At 36.6% G+C, this 18,598-nt stretch overlaps 1 protein-coding gene across 1 annotated transcript in view; it reads right to left on the bottom strand.

Annotated features, from left to right (window-relative positions):
• Window positions 1-286: 286 nt before the first annotated feature.
• Window positions 287-18,598, bottom strand: part of LOC150076767 (ankyrin repeat domain-containing protein 40-like) — a 30,053-nt gene continuing 11,741 nt past the window's right edge. The window contains exons 2-5 of the mRNA XM_090386645.1: window positions 8,249-8,397; window positions 6,463-6,633; window positions 2,176-2,309; window positions 287-583 (exon numbers count right to left, since the gene is read on the bottom strand). Coding sequence (XP_090242771.1) covers window positions 287-583; window positions 2,176-2,309; window positions 6,463-6,633; window positions 8,249-8,397 — 751 coding nt within the window. The remainder of the gene's footprint in view (window positions 584-2,175; window positions 2,310-6,462; window positions 6,634-8,248; window positions 8,398-18,598) is intronic.

Raw genomic sequence — 18,598 nt, 5'->3', positions numbered from 1 at the left:
GACATCATAATATAACTCTTAAAATCTCAGATGCAACAAAATTAAAATTAAATAACTGTACACAAATTAAAAGACAATGAAACAAGCACTGCAAATCTCTAATATCTAAGCCAACAATTCTGTACATATAAATTCTTAATGATCTTCAATATAGAAAATAAATAATTCAAATTGCCTGAACTGCTGTTAAACAATGTTATATACATACATATAAAAAGTGAAGGCCAAATTAGCACTTATTTGATCAGGATATTATCAAAATGATTCTACAAAGCAAAAATTTTACTCAGTATAATATTGTACCATTCTTACAGTAATTAGATTTGTCTAGAAGATTTTTTGTTTGGGGTACTGTATGATTTGTGATATAGCCAGGAGGAAGATGAGATAAGTTTACACATGAAAAATTAGAATTAGACTGTGGTTGTGGAGGTGGGTTATGATTTGATTTCTTACAACCAGAATGTGAAGAATCTGATTTTTCATTCTGCAAAATTATCTCCAGCTCTTGGAAGTCAAGTAAACGGTGAATATCTTTGTCTTTCCTCAGAATGGTATTGGGTAGCTTCCTCAACTTTATTACCTATAAAAGAAATCATGAAAACAATCAATTGTTCTAACTTTTAGTCATTATTTATTCTGAATATGTAAAATAAAGGAAAATTTAAAACAGAAGGAACATTAAAATTTCTACTTATTTCTTGAATGTTAACTTGAATATTAGACAACCACCTGGCACCAAACAGATACTTATCCACATCATTACCTCTCTATATAGGTCACAATGCAAAGGAGATTCAGGAAGATTCAGTGGGAGTAAAATTAATTGTTATACCACAAAAATATACAACAAACATTCTTGAATGAACCGATGGAGAAATCATTACATAAGGAAATGCCTTTCTTACTTTGTTCCATGAGGAATAAAGTTGGAAAAGTACAATATAATTCCTTAAACCTCTATCATTATGTCCAAAATTTTGGGAAAGAAGGCATGTGGTACATTTTGCATAGCAGCCAACTTTTTACTTTAAAAAAACTTCAGACATTTGTAAGCAGGAAGAAAACAGTTTTTTTTTTTTTTGAAAAAAGTAGGTGGATTTTTAAAGGCCACACACAGCACTAGAAATTAAATTTCATGGACAATATACACATCTTATATTCAAATTCAGCCATAGGACTGTTTACTCAAATACAGCATGCTTTTAAACATTAGCTTACCTAACATTTTTTCTGTTTGTGGATTTCTGTTTGGATATTCTATTAGACATCAAGTGACTCTGACTGCAGACTTTGACCTCTTAAAAAATGTCAAATCAATATTTTGTTCATAACAATGGCCCCCTGTCTAGACTTGGGTGTCAGGAGCATTTCCAAAGCTTCACCAAAAAGAGATGTGAACTCTGCTTTTTGTTTTTCTAACCTGGCTGAATATTCTCTCACATTCAGCACTGCAATAGGCAATTGTTAAAATGCCAAGCATGACTTCAGTTAACTTGTTATATTTCAAGCTTACTTGTGCACTTGTCAGTTCCCTACAAAGGACCACTGTATGTTTATGCACCTTGGCAATGTCTAAGTCAGAATCATCCTTCTGGTTCTGCTGTGATAATCAGTTTCCAAAATGGAAGTGGGAGATTTGAAAAAGATTGGTAAAATAAATTTGTGCATAACATTCTTCAACGTGTCTATGAGTAGTGTTCTTAGTAAATGGCTGTGAGCAGTGGCGGATTCAGGGTAGTGGCATGTGCCCCCCTGTCATTTTTCAGAGAATGTACACCAATCGTTTAAATTCACTTCAGCTACAAAAAAAAAATTTTTTTTTTTTTCTTCATTGTTAACATAGGATTTTATCTATTTTTGTATTGTGACTCAGCTATTTTCAAGTGGCTATAGTTGGCAACACTGATGCCATTCTAGTTTGAGGTGTCATGGAGTTTGGTCGTGTGTAATGTTTACTTCAAAGTAATTCAGCCTATTGCTGCCAATCACGTTATGTTTGAGTGTCATATTTGTTTTGTTCTGTGCATTATTTTGTGCCTTGTTTGTATACAAACAAGGCACAAAATGGTGGCCCCCCCCATAATGGAGCAATCATTTAGGGTTCTACTTTTAAGTAAAAAATTTGTTAATTAAAAACTACTTCATTAATTACCAGCACTCAGAACTGCTCACCTTTTTTGGATCCACCTGTAGTTCATCACAACAAATCTTCAGAAGGCTGGAAAATGTCAACTCTTTATAAGGAACTTCAACCTCAATAAAATCAGGATCAGGATTCTGGGCAACACGTACCTTTACTACCAGTTCTGTTATTCAAATAAGTATGAACAAATAATTTAAAATCAAACAGAATAAAAGCAATATTCTGGGATATAAACAGAAATCAGTAATAACAGATTTGTATCATATCTCAATTCTTTGTCTTGCAGTATTAATTTCTTTAAAGGAAACTGGTTTTTACTAATCACTAGTCATTCATCAATTTCATTTTAATTTATGGTATTCTCTCATAATAAGAAATTTCAAAGGAGCAAGGGGATTAATAAACACACACACAATTATCATTAAGTACCACTTCACGAGACCAACAGAGCAAAAATGCATGTGCCTAATAGGAGTAGCTACCCAGCTTAAATTCTGATATGGGCATTTTATTAACTCTGGAATGTTTGCACCTAGTATATATGCACAAGCAAATAGCCCCGAATACTGTTAGGACTATTTGCTTGTGCCTTCTTTAACTGTAGTTCTAGAGAACCTTAAATTAATTTAACTCTCAAAAATTTACCAATTTTGGAATACATTTATAAAACAGTAAGAAAGAATTTGGGGACATGCATATACTCATACGTTGCGTTATTCTCATTATTATTTATTGTAATCAGTTATTATGTATACAATCATTTACATATAAAAATTAAAAAAATCTCCATATCAAGGAGGATATGAAGTTATATTCACTGGATGTGACTTCACTATACACTAATGTAAATGTACCTTACGCCTTAGACATAGTCTGGGCCTACTTAAACGATGATAATATAAAAATTAATAACACCAGACTCCCCAAAGACAGAATATTCGAACTAACAAAACTATTAGTAAATGCAAATTACATTCTCTTTCAAGAAAAAATATACAGACAGATTTTCGGCCTCCCAATGGGCCTAAACATCAGTGGACTCATTGCCGAACTATACTTAGACAAATTAGAAAAGATCCATCTTGATCCATTTATACCACAGATCACATATTACGGAAGATATCTGGATGACGTCCTAATTATCACAGATCATTTGACCATAAACAATATTCTTCAGGTTTTCAATAACATCCATCAGAGATTAAAATTTGAATTAGAAATTGAAGCAGAAACCCACTCCATAAACTTCCTTAATTTTACTATACACAGATTAGAACAAAAACTAAATTTCAGCATATATAGAAAACCTACTAATAAGGGGATGCTTTTGCATTTCCACAGTTATCCACCTAATAAGGGGATGCAGTTTGCATTTCCACCCAAATTTCTCTAACCACTGAAATAAATGAATTAACTACAAGATTCTCAAACAGGGGTTACCCGCTAACCTATATAAACAAAATCAAAACAATAGCCCGTGATAAAATAAATAACAACAACCTGGCAACAAACATTGCACAAAAATCTGACGAGACCAAAATACATTTCATCACAATTCCATATGTCGCGCACTGGTACAATAAACTTAATCAAATATGCAAGGGAACCGACATGAAAATCACAGCAAAACCCATGAACAAATTATACACATTCTTCAGAAATCGACCTTCAAACACCACATTCCAATCACAGCATGACCTCGTATACAGCATCCCATGCAAAAATTGCAATGCTGTCTATGTAGGATCTACCATGGGAGTGGCACAGCTTGGAGCAAAACAACACAAAGCTTCTGTGCGGGCGGGTCGTTCAAATGCATCGGAACTTTCGTTCCACGCAATAAATGAACGACATTCATTCAGCTTTAATGAAACAAAAATTATAAATATTCAACACAACTATCACAAACTACTTATTGCAGAAACCTTAGAGATGAAACTACATGAAACTTCAATCAATATCCGTAGGCCATTCCTATTGTCCGACGATTGGTCACTTATACGCATGCGTGAAGGACAAACACTACAACATAAGACAAAAGTTTCGAATTAATTGCGAGTTGCTCCGTTCCTGTGAACACGACGCCCGAAAAGTTCTAGTCCGACTTAAGGAATGTAGAGAATAATCCCCCCCCCCCCCATATCCAATTTTATTAGAACCCTAAATCAAACTCTCAAGTCCGTTATAGGACCGAAAGAAATAAATCGGTCTATATTTATTAAACAGTTTAGACCTCAAAATCTAATTTTATGCCAATCCAAGTAATGGTTTCCATGCTGCCAGAAGTATGGTGTTTGTAGACAGCAGCCATGAGCGCTCATTGTTGAGACCGCATGGTTTGAACACTATGGTTCTGACAGTGGGGAAGATGTCCCACCTACTTAAAAAAAATAGATATCGCCATCCTCAAGAATTATTAGTGAGTTGGACTAGGAGAGTTGGAAAAGAAGCTTCCTATATCTAAAATAAAGGTAATCCCTGTTGATTTATAATATAAAAATTAGGGATAATGAAAATTGGCCACCTGTCTATCTTGTATAAAGTTAACATTATTGTGACATTATTTGCTTATACATCTCTAACATTACTTACAAACCAGAGACTCACTAAATTGTATAAACAAATGGGAGAGTTCCTTGTTATAGCTTTAAATCTGTTTAAACATCTCAGCAAATCTGTGACATAAGGTATGCAGAAGTTTATGTGCACATCAGTATGCTTAATCCTTTCATGAGTATATTTGTTGATTTATGTTTGCATGTGTGAGCTCCACAGAGTACATATGCAAATTACGTTTTGAAGTTGCTTAAAACTGTGTCCATTAATGTCTTGAAATTTTTCTTTTTTTCATGAAAATTTTCCAGCTGCCAACGCTTATCTGTATTTCCAGATAATTTTGGACACAGTTCAAAATAGGTGGCAACAAGAAAACAGCTTTGAAAATCAAAGGAGGAGATAGCACCTATTAACCTCAGTTGTACAAATGGGCTAACAAAAGCCAAAATTCTCTGGAATTCAGAGCAGAAGTTAATGATAGGAGTATCAAGTATGCACGTAAAAAATCTGGAAAAGCACCTTTCGGGTGCTTTTCAAGAAAATGCTATGGAAAGTCTATGAGATGTAAAGGTATATAGTTATTAGAATCAAGTGTAGGATAATCTTATTGTATAAATATGTGCAGTAGTTATGTATAGCCAGAAAAAGGCTGTTGATGAATAAAGCAGTGCTTTTCTCAAAGTTTTTCTATCAGTTATTTATTTTTTTTTACTTTTATAAATATTACTTTGAATTTTACTTTATACACTAGTAGCAATGTATATAGTTATAGCTCTAATTATGTATCCAATATGGAGAACCCATACATCAAATGTATCTGTCTTTCTCCACATGAGATTTAAAGTCACAAAGAAACTTTCTAAATAATTTATTAAAGTAAATTAATAAATAGTAGCAATAGCTTAATTTTGTCATCAAAATAAACTAAATTATTTAGTTTATTTTGATGACATATTGATTTTATGTTAATTGGTAACAGTACTTACTAAACCAGTATGACGACCAGATGACATACTGGATTTATAATCAGTATTATAAAGCATACCCAAACATGTAATATGACTACAAGGTAATTGTTTTTTTTAAATGGAATTAATTTTAAAAATTAAGTTTCCAAATTAAAAATATTTTATTATCAGAAACATTTAATTAGTAATTCCAACTGAAACTATTATTTCAGTTCACAAAGTGATATAGAGTCCACACAGTCATGAGGATTTGAAAATTAAAGAATTAAAGGAAGCCCTTGAGAAAATTGACCAAACACTTGAGTATTTTTGTGAGAATGACCCTCTGCATGATCATGCAGCAAAAGTTAAGTGTGAAGTTAAAGACATAACTAAATACTAAGACGATTTTATCTGAAAAAATACTGCAAAAAAAAAAAAAAAAAAAAAAAACACTATATTTATTCTTTATTCATAAAACTGAAAAATAGCGTACCTTCAATAAACTTTACTTAACCTTACATTGTTCAATATATTATAATAAAAAATTTCTAATAAAATAACTGTCTCATTTTTCAATTCCTTCAATCCATTTTTTTACTATGTAAAAGTACATAATACACATTACAAAATTTTGGTCCCTGTTTTAAGTGGATCCTGTTTAAGTGGAATTTTCTGAATCCAATTATCCTCAGATAATGAGGACTCTCCCCTGGATATTATATTTTCAAACAGGATTTCTACTCAGTTAAAATATTGAACATTTATGTGGGATGTTACAAATTTCAATAACAAAAAACTTCTATCACTTACCATGGTCCTGAAAGCTTTGTCTAAGAGCAGAATATTGCCTTAACTCAGGATAGCGATAATCACAAGAGCCATTATCTCCAGCATCCACTCTATAACCTAATGGAGGATGAGCTAAATAGTGAGGAGTTATGGGTAAATTAGATGAATTACACTCACTACCTGGTGATGGACCTAAAAAGATAATTTGGGATGCAACAAATATTTGTACACAGAATGAAAAATTTATCTTAATAATACTATAACACAATAGTTACTTGACTAAATTACTTGAATATCAGACTGATAATTTAATTCAATTAGGTAAAAAATAATATATAAAAAATAAACTTTAATATTAACTAGGATTATAACGACTTGTTTCTTCAGAGAAGGAAATGAATGAATTTATCTCGTTCTACTTGCTCTTGCAATCCAAATAATGCCAGACTTACCACTAGTTGTGTCCAATCTAATGACAAAACAAAGGTGGATAATTATTTCTGTTAATTTAGATTTTAATCAAAACTAAAGAAACAAAAATAAAATTACAGCACTGGGCAAATAATGGAAAATTAATGGGTGGTGGGTGAGCAGTATTCTGAAAAGATAAGTAATTATTGCTTTTGACTGTTTATAAAAACTAAATTTTTGCTCCTAAAATTAAATTTAAGTTAAATTCAAGTGCAAAATAAAATTATAAAAACGTTTTTTACAAAGTGTTATTCATTGTGCTGTATAGCCCATCAACAGTATCATAATGAGAAGTCAAGGAACTGATGCTGTTTTGATAACACTTGGAGATAGAAATCCTGCATCCATTCTGTTATCACCTCTTATAGCTTTTTCTCTCACGCACATGCACACACAATACTGGAATATAATCTTTAATAATTATAAATTTTAGCTCTATGCTGATAATCTTTATTATCTACAAGGCCTTCAAAGTAATATGCTTTAATTATAACCAACCCACATATGTGGGAGAAATAGATAAATTATGAAGCTAAGAGTTTTTTTTTTCCCCCCATTAAATAACGGATGCTACATAAATTCAAACTGAGGAAGGATGGTTGCAGAAGTTTGCTTTCGGCCAGCAGGTGGTTGATTGTTGGAACTTCCATCTGTTGTTGTGGAAGTTGATAGCTTAAATATATTCAAGGAAGAACTAGACAAAATATTGGAGGGAATGAATAGGTGAAAAGGGAAGTGTGTGTTTTTTTTTTTTTTGCTAGTGTTATATAAGCTTGCTTTTTAGCATCATTTGCAACTATAATTCTATATAAGCTTTGCTTCTTTGTATCAGTCTGATACTAAAGTTTATAGCAGATAATTTTGAGTGCACTGTTCACATGACCTATATGAAATTTCAGTTGTTTAATATCAACTGCTGCTGAGATATTTAAATTTGCCCTGCCAATGTTTTAATACTTCTTTTCTAATGCAGTAATAAAAGGGAAAAAATAAATAAGTGTAGAATGCTCAAATGATGCATTCCATAATAAATCCCACAATCTCTTCTATTTTTTTTCTCTCTCTTTTCCTCATAAGACACACACGTAGACTTAGATCCATTTTTAATTCTTTACTTCCTTGCCAATGTTTGATACTTCCTTTATCTTTAAATAATGTATAATACAATAACAAAAAAAAAAAGTAGTGCATAATGCTCAAATGATACATTCTACAGTAAACATTTCACAACTTCCTCACAGTTTGCTCTCTCTCTCTCATAAGACACACATGCAGACTTAGATCCATTTTTAATTCTTTATAGAAATAATAATAATAAAAAGATATATATATATACCTCCCAACATCTTCAAGATATCTTCATTTTCTGCTAGTGTTGCTGGTGTTTCTCCTCTTGCTGAAGTTAGCATTTTATCTGCACCGTGATTCAAAAGATACTTTACAATGTTAGGGTGCCCCCTTTTGGCAGCCCAGTGAAGAGCAGTCCTGGAAATTAAAAATAAATAAATCATGCTCCATAAACTAGTTGGGCACAGTTTGTGAAAATAATGCTACACTGAATTATGCATCTCTGGCATCTAGTATGCATGTTGCAAGATCAAGCCCATATGTTGCCCACTGTTAACCATGGTGATAGTATACTGGCTGTCAAATACAGCTACAGTGAAGATGTCAGCTCCTGTAGCTGGCTTAGTAGTTATTAGGGGTCAAGTATGGTCCAGTGTTGTGTGGGCACATCAGCTGTAATACAGCAGTTATGATAAAGTCGGAAATGCCTTTGGTCTCTTGGGGGTCATAGTGGAGGATAAATGGATTTTTTTTTTTTTTTTAATTAGGATAAATGAGATGGGCAGCAGTCATGAACACACACACAGTTAACATTCTGTTTAGAAATAATGATGCTTAGAAGATTCTAGAGAGAAATGGACATCGATGAGTTAAGAACAGAGACTTTATATGTTTGTGAAATGAATATGCATGAAGTGAATTAAGCATATAACAAATCTGATAAAAAAAAAATATATATACCTCTAATATATATTCATTGTTTTTGTGTCAAGGCAACTATGGTGTCAATACACAGCATCTGTAAATTGCATATATTCTATTGTCAGTTTTTCCTGGTTTCTGAGAGCATCCTGAATTCAGAGGAGCTTCCTATAGAATGTAAGTGTGCAAATGTCTCCCCTATTCACAAGGTGGAGAGGGGATCAATGGGTGAGCAATTATAGAAGTGTAAGCTTGACTTTCTGTTCCAGGGAAAATAATGGAATCATTGTTTAACACATTCGCTGCCCAAATGCAAAATTGTTGCATTTGGGCAGCGAATCAGTGTGCTGAGCAATATCAGCACACTGATTGAACCATGAACTAGTACATTACAGCTGAGATTTTGCTTAGCATAAATCGCACTGTTCAGAGAACGTTATAAAAATTATATACTTGGTTAACAGTTTCATATCATGCTTATGTTGAAGTTATTTTATCTAGTTTAGTATTTTCCACAAGAAGAAAAAGGAAAATATTTTGACGATTATGCTTGCTGAATTTTAATTCTTTAGTTTCAGAAAAACAAAACATCATCCACAGTGTGTCTATTGATAAAATTTGTGTAAAAAGTATTTTCCTATAAAATTTTACCCTAAAGTGTTGTGTTGTTATAATGAATCCACAGCCTGGGACATCAGGACTGAAAAGGAACAGGGATGGACAGTATGTTGAAGCTGATGACATTGAATCAGCTCTTTATAATATGACATCTGATACTGAAAAAGAATTCTATTCAAGTGATGCAGATTCAAAATCTCATTCAACTGCATCTGTTGATGTTAGCAGTGCCTACTTGTTCCAGCGCCCAAGAGGGGCGCGCGCGCACACACACACGCGGCAGCAAACATGTTAAAGGAGTATTGGGGGGAACTTTATGCAAATCATTTCGATATTATATACACTGCCCTACCATTAATATCTGGACACCCTTCCACTGATAGTTAGTCACATATCTTAGGGCTTATTAGGGGCCAAGCTCTAAAATAGCTTAGAGCTTGGCCCCTTAGAAATATAAAATGCTCATATACCTTTGAGGAGACAGTAGTACGATTACAAATGCAAAATTCCATGATCCACAGAGTCAGACTTGTAGCAGGAAATTATAATAGAGTGCCACATAAGCAATTGGCATCTTCAACTTCAATGGTAATGAAGATACCTAGGATTGAGACAAATATCAACACTTATACAATGTGCAGGAGATTGAATAACGCGGCTTATCATGGTCATGCAGCTGTCCACAAGCCACTAATCACCTTCACAATGCCAGACACTGTGGTGAAAGACCTGCCATTCTTCGACCACAAATTAGTGCAAAGCTGTGCTTCGGAATGATTAATCACGGTCTACATGGTCTACTAGTCTGGTGTTCATGCCCTGGCATGGTAGATGCCTGGACAAAGCTATTTGCTGAATCATATGATGAAGTTTGGTAGAGCATAATGGTCTAGGGCTGATTTTCATGGTTTGGTCCGAGACCATTGCTTCTTTTGGATAAAACCACAAATGCTAAGGTCTGTCTAGGCATCCTGGACAATAATGCTTTACCTATGTTGTGGCAGTATTGTCGGGGAAGGCCTAAATCTGTATTGGCTGGACAATGTGCTCACATGCTGACAGACTTGTTTGAGGACATGAGTATTGAACAGTTGGACTGGTGAGCTCAGAGCTCAATCCTATAAAGAACCTTGGGATGAATTGAATTGTCAGGTGCATGTGAGGGGAGAGTGCCCCTCCACCAAAAAAACTGAGCTGGTCACTGCTTTGAAGGCTGAAAATATCACAGAACATTTACAAAAACTGGTGGAGTTCCACAGAGACTAGAGGATGTAATAAAGGCTAAAGGTTTCAGGATATATTTTCTTGTAAATACAGGATATTTGTAAATATGCAGGTGTGAAGATATTAATGGTTAGGTAGCGTATTCAGATTTGAGTAAAGCTTTGAACACTATTGCACGTGAAAGACTGCTGCAAATATTGGAGCAGAGTGGCATTAGGAGCAAGTTACTGCTAGGGATAAAGAGATAATCGTGGGGTACAAGACAGAGAGGGTGGTTTTAAATGGACACTGCTCTTCTTGGATTAAGTGTCTACTAATTAGCATTAGTAGAGGCACATGATGCAAGAAAGCAAGCTTATGAAGTATCAGCCAAAAAAAAAAAAAAAACCACTCCCATTGCACCCCTCCGTTCGTTCCAAATACCTGTCCAGCTCAGCCTTAAATTTATTTAGGCTATCAACTTCCACAACAAAGGATGGAAGTCTGTTCCACCAACCAACTACCCGCTGGCTAAAGGCAAACTTCAACACATCCATCCTACATCTGTCTTTCCTCAATTTGAATTTATGCCCTCTCAGATGATTATTCTGAGCAAGAGGTAGAATCCCATCAGCATTGAGCATGCCCAAACCATTCAAGGCTTTATTCACCACAATCAGATCACCTCGCAAGTGCCTAGTCTCCAGACACTGTAATTCGCAAATTTAAGCCTTTCTTCGTAAGAGCAACCCTTTGTTCCATTTACTAATCTTGTAGCCCTTCTCTGTACTCGTTCCAACAGCTCTATATCCTTCTTAAAATGAGGCCTCCAGACCTGTATACAGTATTCAAGGTGTGGCCTGACCATCGCCTTATGCAAGGGGATAATTACCTCCTTATCCCTGCTAGAAAAATTCCTGTATATCATTGACAAGACACTATGAGCTACTCTTGTAGACCGTCTGCACTGCTCAGAAAACTTCATATCTGCCTGCACAATTACCCTCAGGTCCTTTTTGTTCTCTACCACTGTCAGTGTAGTACCACAGAGTTGATAGTCACTCTGGGGTTACTGCTTCCGTATGTAGTACTTTACATTTGTCGATGTTAAACTTCATTTGCCACCTCTCGGCCCATCTGCTCAACTTTTCTAGATCCTGTTGCAGCAGCATACTGTCATTAGTGTCCTTAACAACCCTGCAACCTTCATATCGTCTACAAACTTGGACATTAAGCTTGATATACCATCATCAGTATCATTTATAAATACAGAAAACAACAATGGACCCAACACTGAACCCTGAGGGACTCCACTAATAACATTAGTCCATGATGAGCAGTGTCCATTGATTACCACTCTGTCTTCTCCCACTCAACCATCCCTTTATCCATAGCAGCAATTTGCCTCCAATGCCACACTGCTCCAATTTGTTCAGCAGTCTTCCATGTGCAACAGTATCAAAAGCCTTTCTAAGATCCAAATATGATATCAAAGTTATTCCCTGCATCCAGTTCCTTTGTGAATCAAATTGGTCAGGCAAGACTTTCCCTTAATAAAACCATGCTGTGTCCGAGCTATAACTGAAGTCTTGTCTAGATGATCCTGCAGTGTTTCTTTAACCAATGCCTCCATTAATTTCTCTGGAACAGAAGTTAAACTAATAACAGGTCTATAATTACTTATGCCACCCTTTGATCCTTCTTTGTGAATTGGGGTCACATTTGCACATCTCCAGTCCATGGGTACCTCCCCTGAGTCCAAAGAAGCTCTCATAATTATGGCTAAGGGTTTGCTTACTTCCTTTGCTGCCTCCTTTAATATAACTGGATAGATCCTGTCCACCTCGGGTGCCTTTTTTATGTTTAACTTCAACAATTTTCCCTCCACTTTCCTCTCAGTTATTACAAAATCATCTAGCTCACTGCCAGAGTTTAACTCACCTCTGGCATTCCTCTCCCTAAATAACTCCTCATGGGTGAATGCAGATGCAAAATACTCATTTAGTGTGTTTGCCACCTGAGCAGGATCATCAACAGTTGAATCATCAATATCCAGTGGACAATCTGATTCATCCCTTTCCTTCTAGAGTTTACATAAGCAAAGAACTCTTTGTTGTTTTTCTTTGCATCCTTTACCAAGGATTTCTCATAATCTGCCTTTGCCTGCCTAATCTCCTTTGTGACTCATAGGCTTCCATGTCACCCATTAATTTATATGTATCCCATGCATTTTTATATAATATAATAAATATAATACTTATATAATATTATAAGTGGGATTCATACTAATTACAGTGTTTATTAACAATAAGGCATACCAAGCTTATTGTCTAAGTTTTCAGATAATACAAAGGTTGGCACAATAGTTAATGACAAGAATGAAAGTGTACTGCTGCAACAAGACCTAAAAAAATTTGGCAGATGGGAGTGAGAAGTGATAATTGAGGTTTAACATTGATAAATATTAGGTACTACACACGGACAACAATAATTCCAGAACATACAAACTGGGTGGTATCACATTCAAAGTAGTGGAGAAGAAAAGAGATCTAGGGGCAACTGTACAGTCTGACATGAAGTTATTTTGAGCAGTGCAGAAAGGCTATTAGGACAACTCATGGGTTTCGTCAATAATATACAGGAATTTTGCCAGTGGAGACAAGGAAGTGATTATGCCATTATATAAGGCAATGGTCAGGCCATGTCTCGAGTACTGCATACAGGTTTGGCAGTCTCATTATATGGCCTCTACATGTTATCCTATGGATGCTAAAATCTGATTTAACTGGACAGGTCCCAGCTTCAATGAGCGACCTCCAAATAGGTGGCCAAACTTGGCTTACATGGCATCAGATAAGAGGAATTAAACACTGGAAGAGACTCAATCCTACTGGTCTATACCAAATGCCACATGGACAAATTGCAGTCTCTGCACGCAGCACCTTATTGGCAACCTGATCCAGCTCCCTTGCCTGGCTCACCTTTTCCACCCCTCCCTGGCAGGTGAGGGAGGTGACAGTTCTGCTGTCTCCCCCCCCTGCCACCCCCATTCTTACTCTTTGGTGGGGCATGAGCATGCCCTACTGTAAACTGGAGCTGTCTTCCCTATCAGCTCCATGTCTCTGCCTTCCTTCCCCCCCTCAGTCTTCAGTCTCCTCCCCACTCTACCTGAACTCAAGTGAATGTGCACACAATCTAAAATCACTTTGCCCACAACTTTTGGCCTCCCATTCCTAGTGCCTCCCTGCCATGCAAGCACATAAAAAAAAAATTTTTTTTTTTTTTTTTAGATCCTAGCCACTGAAATCTCAGGAAATTAGGTGGCAGGACCTCCCAGAGTAAATCTTAGTCTACTGGTGTTTCCTAGTCTGCTTCCACGGGGCGAAAGTGGGGCAACGTTGGGCCTCAGTAGGGGTCCAGCGGCTAAACGACCAGATGAACAATGGTACATGACACCACACATGTATAATCTCCACACACTTTTGAATCTCTGGCATTTCCAGTAAACTGGCACACACATTTGTTATTTGGTTTGGGTTTTTTTTTTTTTTTTAAGGAGCATTAGCAACTAAGGCCATATTGCTCCGGGATATGCGGTGGTCATTCCCTGACCTTTCCGCATCTTCCATATTTGGTAGTGACGGGCTCGAACCCTGGTCTAATCAAGAAGCGTGTGCTATGCACTACTGCTACTGCTCCTTCCCACCTGGCTACGGAGGCGCCTGGCACACCCATCACAATGCAAGCAACACGGAGACAGGGGAAACCCCTGGTGCCACTTGACACCAAACACACTTTACAAGAAGTATATGAATCTCTGGCAATGAGTGCAGAGAAGGGATACCAGCTTAGTCAGGAACACAGAAGGTTGTCTTCTGTGTTCCTGACTAAGCTGGAACACAGAAGACAATATGAAAGACTGCAGTTCAGCAAACTGCAGTGCTTGGAAACTAGGCACTTGTGAGGAGACCTGATCGAGATGTTTAGAGCTTTGAATAGATTGAATAAACTTAAAGATGGTATTCTAACTCTTTCTCAAAAAAGCACAAAAGGGGTCTTCAATTAGGCCTCTGGGGTTGGGAAAGTTCTGACTCATAATAACTGCAATGGAATACACCAACCATATATGACTGAAACTTTATTAACATAAATTAAAATAGAATAATAATAAATTAAGATGGAATAAAAATTTTGTTGTAAAATAAAATACACTGACAACTGTAGAGTTAAAAGCAATAAAATGATATTTCGTTCAGGTTCACCTCGGAGGTGGAAATAGATGTACCCTCCCTTTTCTTGATGTGTTGGTTTGTAGGGATGACTCCCCAGACTAAAAAGAGAGTGGAAATCTATAGGAAATCTATGTGCTGGGGACAATACACACATAACTGCACAAGCTAACAGTCTTAAGAACAGTGTAATTAGGGTGCTATTGTATAGAGCTGAGTCCCACTGTAGCACCTTTAAGCTTTCCTCTAGGAAGGACGGAGCTGGTCTTTTCTGGTGCTATTTTTAGATTGTTTATTTTGACCCACTCCTGTAGGGTTTGCAGTGCTTTGTTTGCTTGCTTTTCCAGATTTGCTCTTGTGTCCGCTGCTGTGGATAAGATGAAATCGTCAGCAAAGGCCTGTGTTTCCACATCGCCCAGGTCCTTGCAGAGAAAGTCATCTAGAACAATGTTCCACAGGAGTGGCCCCAGAGCCGATCCCTGGGGGCAGCCCCTGCGGACAAGACGGGTGAGGCTAGCATAAGGATCTGCACTTCCCTGTTCGTGAGATAGGATTTTAGGCTGTCAAAGATTTTGTGGCAAAGATGCAGCACGGAGCCTTGCCAGGACGCTCGGCCACCAGAGGGTGTAAAGTCCACTGCAATCACTAGAAAATACTTGTTGGCACATTGCGTGGCTTTGTTGAGAAGATCCAGAATTGCATCTGTGGTTGAAGAACCCTGTTTAAAGCCATAGTGTTTTGGAGTGCTCAGTTTTGCTTCTGTGTAGTAATGTTCAATTCTTTTGTGAAATAGCCTTTCATAAATCTTGCTAACTGTCAATAATAGGGCTATCGGTCTATACGATGTTGGTAACTCTGGTTTTGTTGCTTTTTGATATCAATTTTAGTATAGCTGTTTTCCATTGAGTTGGGAAGTGGCCTTGTGCCAAGCAGCAGTTATAGAGTCGCAGGAGTTGGGGAACATATTCTGCTGTCTTTTTAATCATTTCTGGTTCGATTAGATCTGAACCTGGACATCGCTTGTTTTTTGTTCTGCTTGTAGCCTCTTGTATCTCTTCAAGAGTGAATGGTGGTTCTCTTTGAGTGTTTGCATATTGCACGTTTGTTTGGCATATTTCTGTCTGCTCCAATGTCATCTCTGTTGGCGGTTCCTGTATGATTGTTGCAAGGTTACAGAGTCTTTCCACGTTGTGGTCATTTTGCCTTGCGGGGTTTTGGTTGCCGTTGTCACTTCACCTTTGGGAAGCCTGCTGGTTGTGATTTTGTACACCACCCCCCAGGGGTAAGTATTTCCTGTTGTTTGGACAAAATTATGCCAACTTTCCCTTTTGCTCTTTTTGATTTTGTCTGTGTACTGGTTTCTGAGTTGACAATATCGGTTTCTCAATTCCGCAACTTTCGCTGCTGGCCACGTTCTTCTTGCCCTTTGGAATTCTTTTCATTTCGCTTGTACTATCTTTCTGTCTTTGGAGCTCTGGTGTCCACCATGGTGTTGCTCTAGTGTTGGATATATGGTTGGTGTATTCCATTGCAGTTATTATGAGTAAGCACACACGAGAACTGGGAAAGGATGGCTGCAAGTTAGATATGCAAAAATTTGCTTTAGCCAGAGTAATTGTGGGAACAAATTATCATCAGGTGTTATGGAAGCGGGTGGTTTGAATAAATTTAAGGAGCGGGTTGCATTGGGGGGGGGTAATGCAGTACAAGCTTTCTTTCTTACATCAGTTGCCAGTATTAACTACTACTACTAATAATAATTCACAGAAGATTTGGCATATTACCAAATCCCTCCCCATGTAACTTCTCTCACCCTGTTGAGAAAAGTTACCAGAGAGGGTTGGGAGGAAATTGCTTGATTCTCTTTCCTCCTTAGGAGAAAGTTCTGATTTTTTAGTCTTTTGCCAACTTAGAGATTTTGTTGCTCACCTTCTCCCACTGTATGCAAATATACTGATCTCCCCAATATTGCTCTGGGAGGGAAAAGTTAAAATCCTAGCCTTGTTCATATTCTGTTTGAGAAGCTGTCTGGGTATTGGTTCATCAAAAACCAGGATCCCATCAACTGCACTAGAAATGTACCTACCCTTCCAAATAGATGGCCACTTCTCTTTATAGAAGCCCATAGTGGAATAACCCAACACCTATTAACAAAAAGCAAAGCAATGCAATGCTCTTCACACAACTCAGAGTTCTATTAGGCTGACATCTAAGAAGTGCAACAACTTTTCAATAAAGAAGAAAAATGGGATCTTTAGTACTCTGCCAGATTCCAAAACCACAATCCATTCCTATGAAAGAGAGCCATTTCACAATGAGTAATTTTCTCATTGTGAAATAGTTCTATTTACTTTGAAGATCAATTTTTGTATTATCACAATGTCATGTTATATTTTAGCTAAAAAGACTAAAGCACTTTCTCTAATATAATTTTATAATTCAAATTATATTAAATTTTATTAATCTGGAATGCTGAGAGAGCCGTTCCTCAGTCTTAGGACTTTGATGTCTTGCAAGACTTCTATTTGCCCATATTATAGTTTGAATTTAATGTGGCACAGATTCAACTAAAGTATCTAGTGTAATTTTAATCCACTGCTATAATCATAATTTCTATAGTTCTTTCAGCGCGATGAGAGTAACAGACAGTACACTTGTACATCATGTTCTAGTACATCTTACAGATTTTCACTGGAGTTAAATATCAGGAGATTTGAGGATGAGCTCATCATCATGTTTGTGAACCACTCATGAAAAGAACCACATGAAAGTGAACGCCTCCGTCAAGGTAAAAATAAAGCACCACAGGGTGTACATATGACCTGATACATTTCTTTAACATGTTCACAGATTCTGATGCATAAATGTCAAACGACTTTGCAGTCATTATGCATATGAGCATTCAAGAGTATTAAAAGTGCTGTGCCATTATAATCATTCTTAAGTGGTCAACACATGAGTAAAGGCATATGAAAAACTGCTCAACTGTGTCAGCACATTGAGTGAACTCTGAGCTATTAGCACCAATGCTTCATTTTTGTTTATAGCTTGGTTTGTTTGTTTGTTATTTGGTTCTTAGGAGCATTAGCAACTAAGGCCATATTGCTCCGGGATATGCGGTGGTCATTCCCTGACCTTTCCGCATCCTCCGTATTTGGTGGGTACGGGCTCGAACCCCGGTCTAATCAAGAAGCGTGTGCTATGCACTACTGCTCCTGCCCACCTGGCTACGGAGGCGCCTTTATATACATGGAATAAATTTCTGATAAAATTTTGAGTTTGTTCTGATATAAAGCTCAACCCAATGTTTTCACTTTTATCTATGAATTCCAGACTAACTTTTTGACCATTACTTAAGAATTTTTGTAAATAATGTAAAATTTGTAAATGATGGGAGTTTCGGAATACTGTTATTTCCAGCATTCCAAAAATAGCACAGTGAATGCATTCTCTTGAATATGGGTGGAAGCAAATGTCTTAAATAATTGGCAGCCTTTTGTTCTTTCAAACATATCACTTGACACAAATTATGCTATGGGAACTTTCCCCCTCTTGAAAACTGATAATAGGAGTGAATCCACTGCCTCATGCTTTAGCCCTGCATCTGCACAAAGAAGTATATAAAGCAATTTCAGCTGACCACAAAT

The sequence above is a fragment of the Mastigoproctus giganteus genome, chromosome 12 (assembly GCF_048544385.1).
Source record: "Mastigoproctus giganteus isolate SK-2022 chromosome 12, ASM4854438v1, whole genome shotgun sequence".
In the NCBI taxonomy this organism is placed as follows: domain Eukaryota; kingdom Metazoa; phylum Arthropoda; class Arachnida; order Uropygi; family Thelyphonidae; genus Mastigoproctus; species Mastigoproctus giganteus.
Note: the sequence above shows the minus strand (reverse complement) of the source record. Positions and strands in the feature narration are given on the sequence as shown.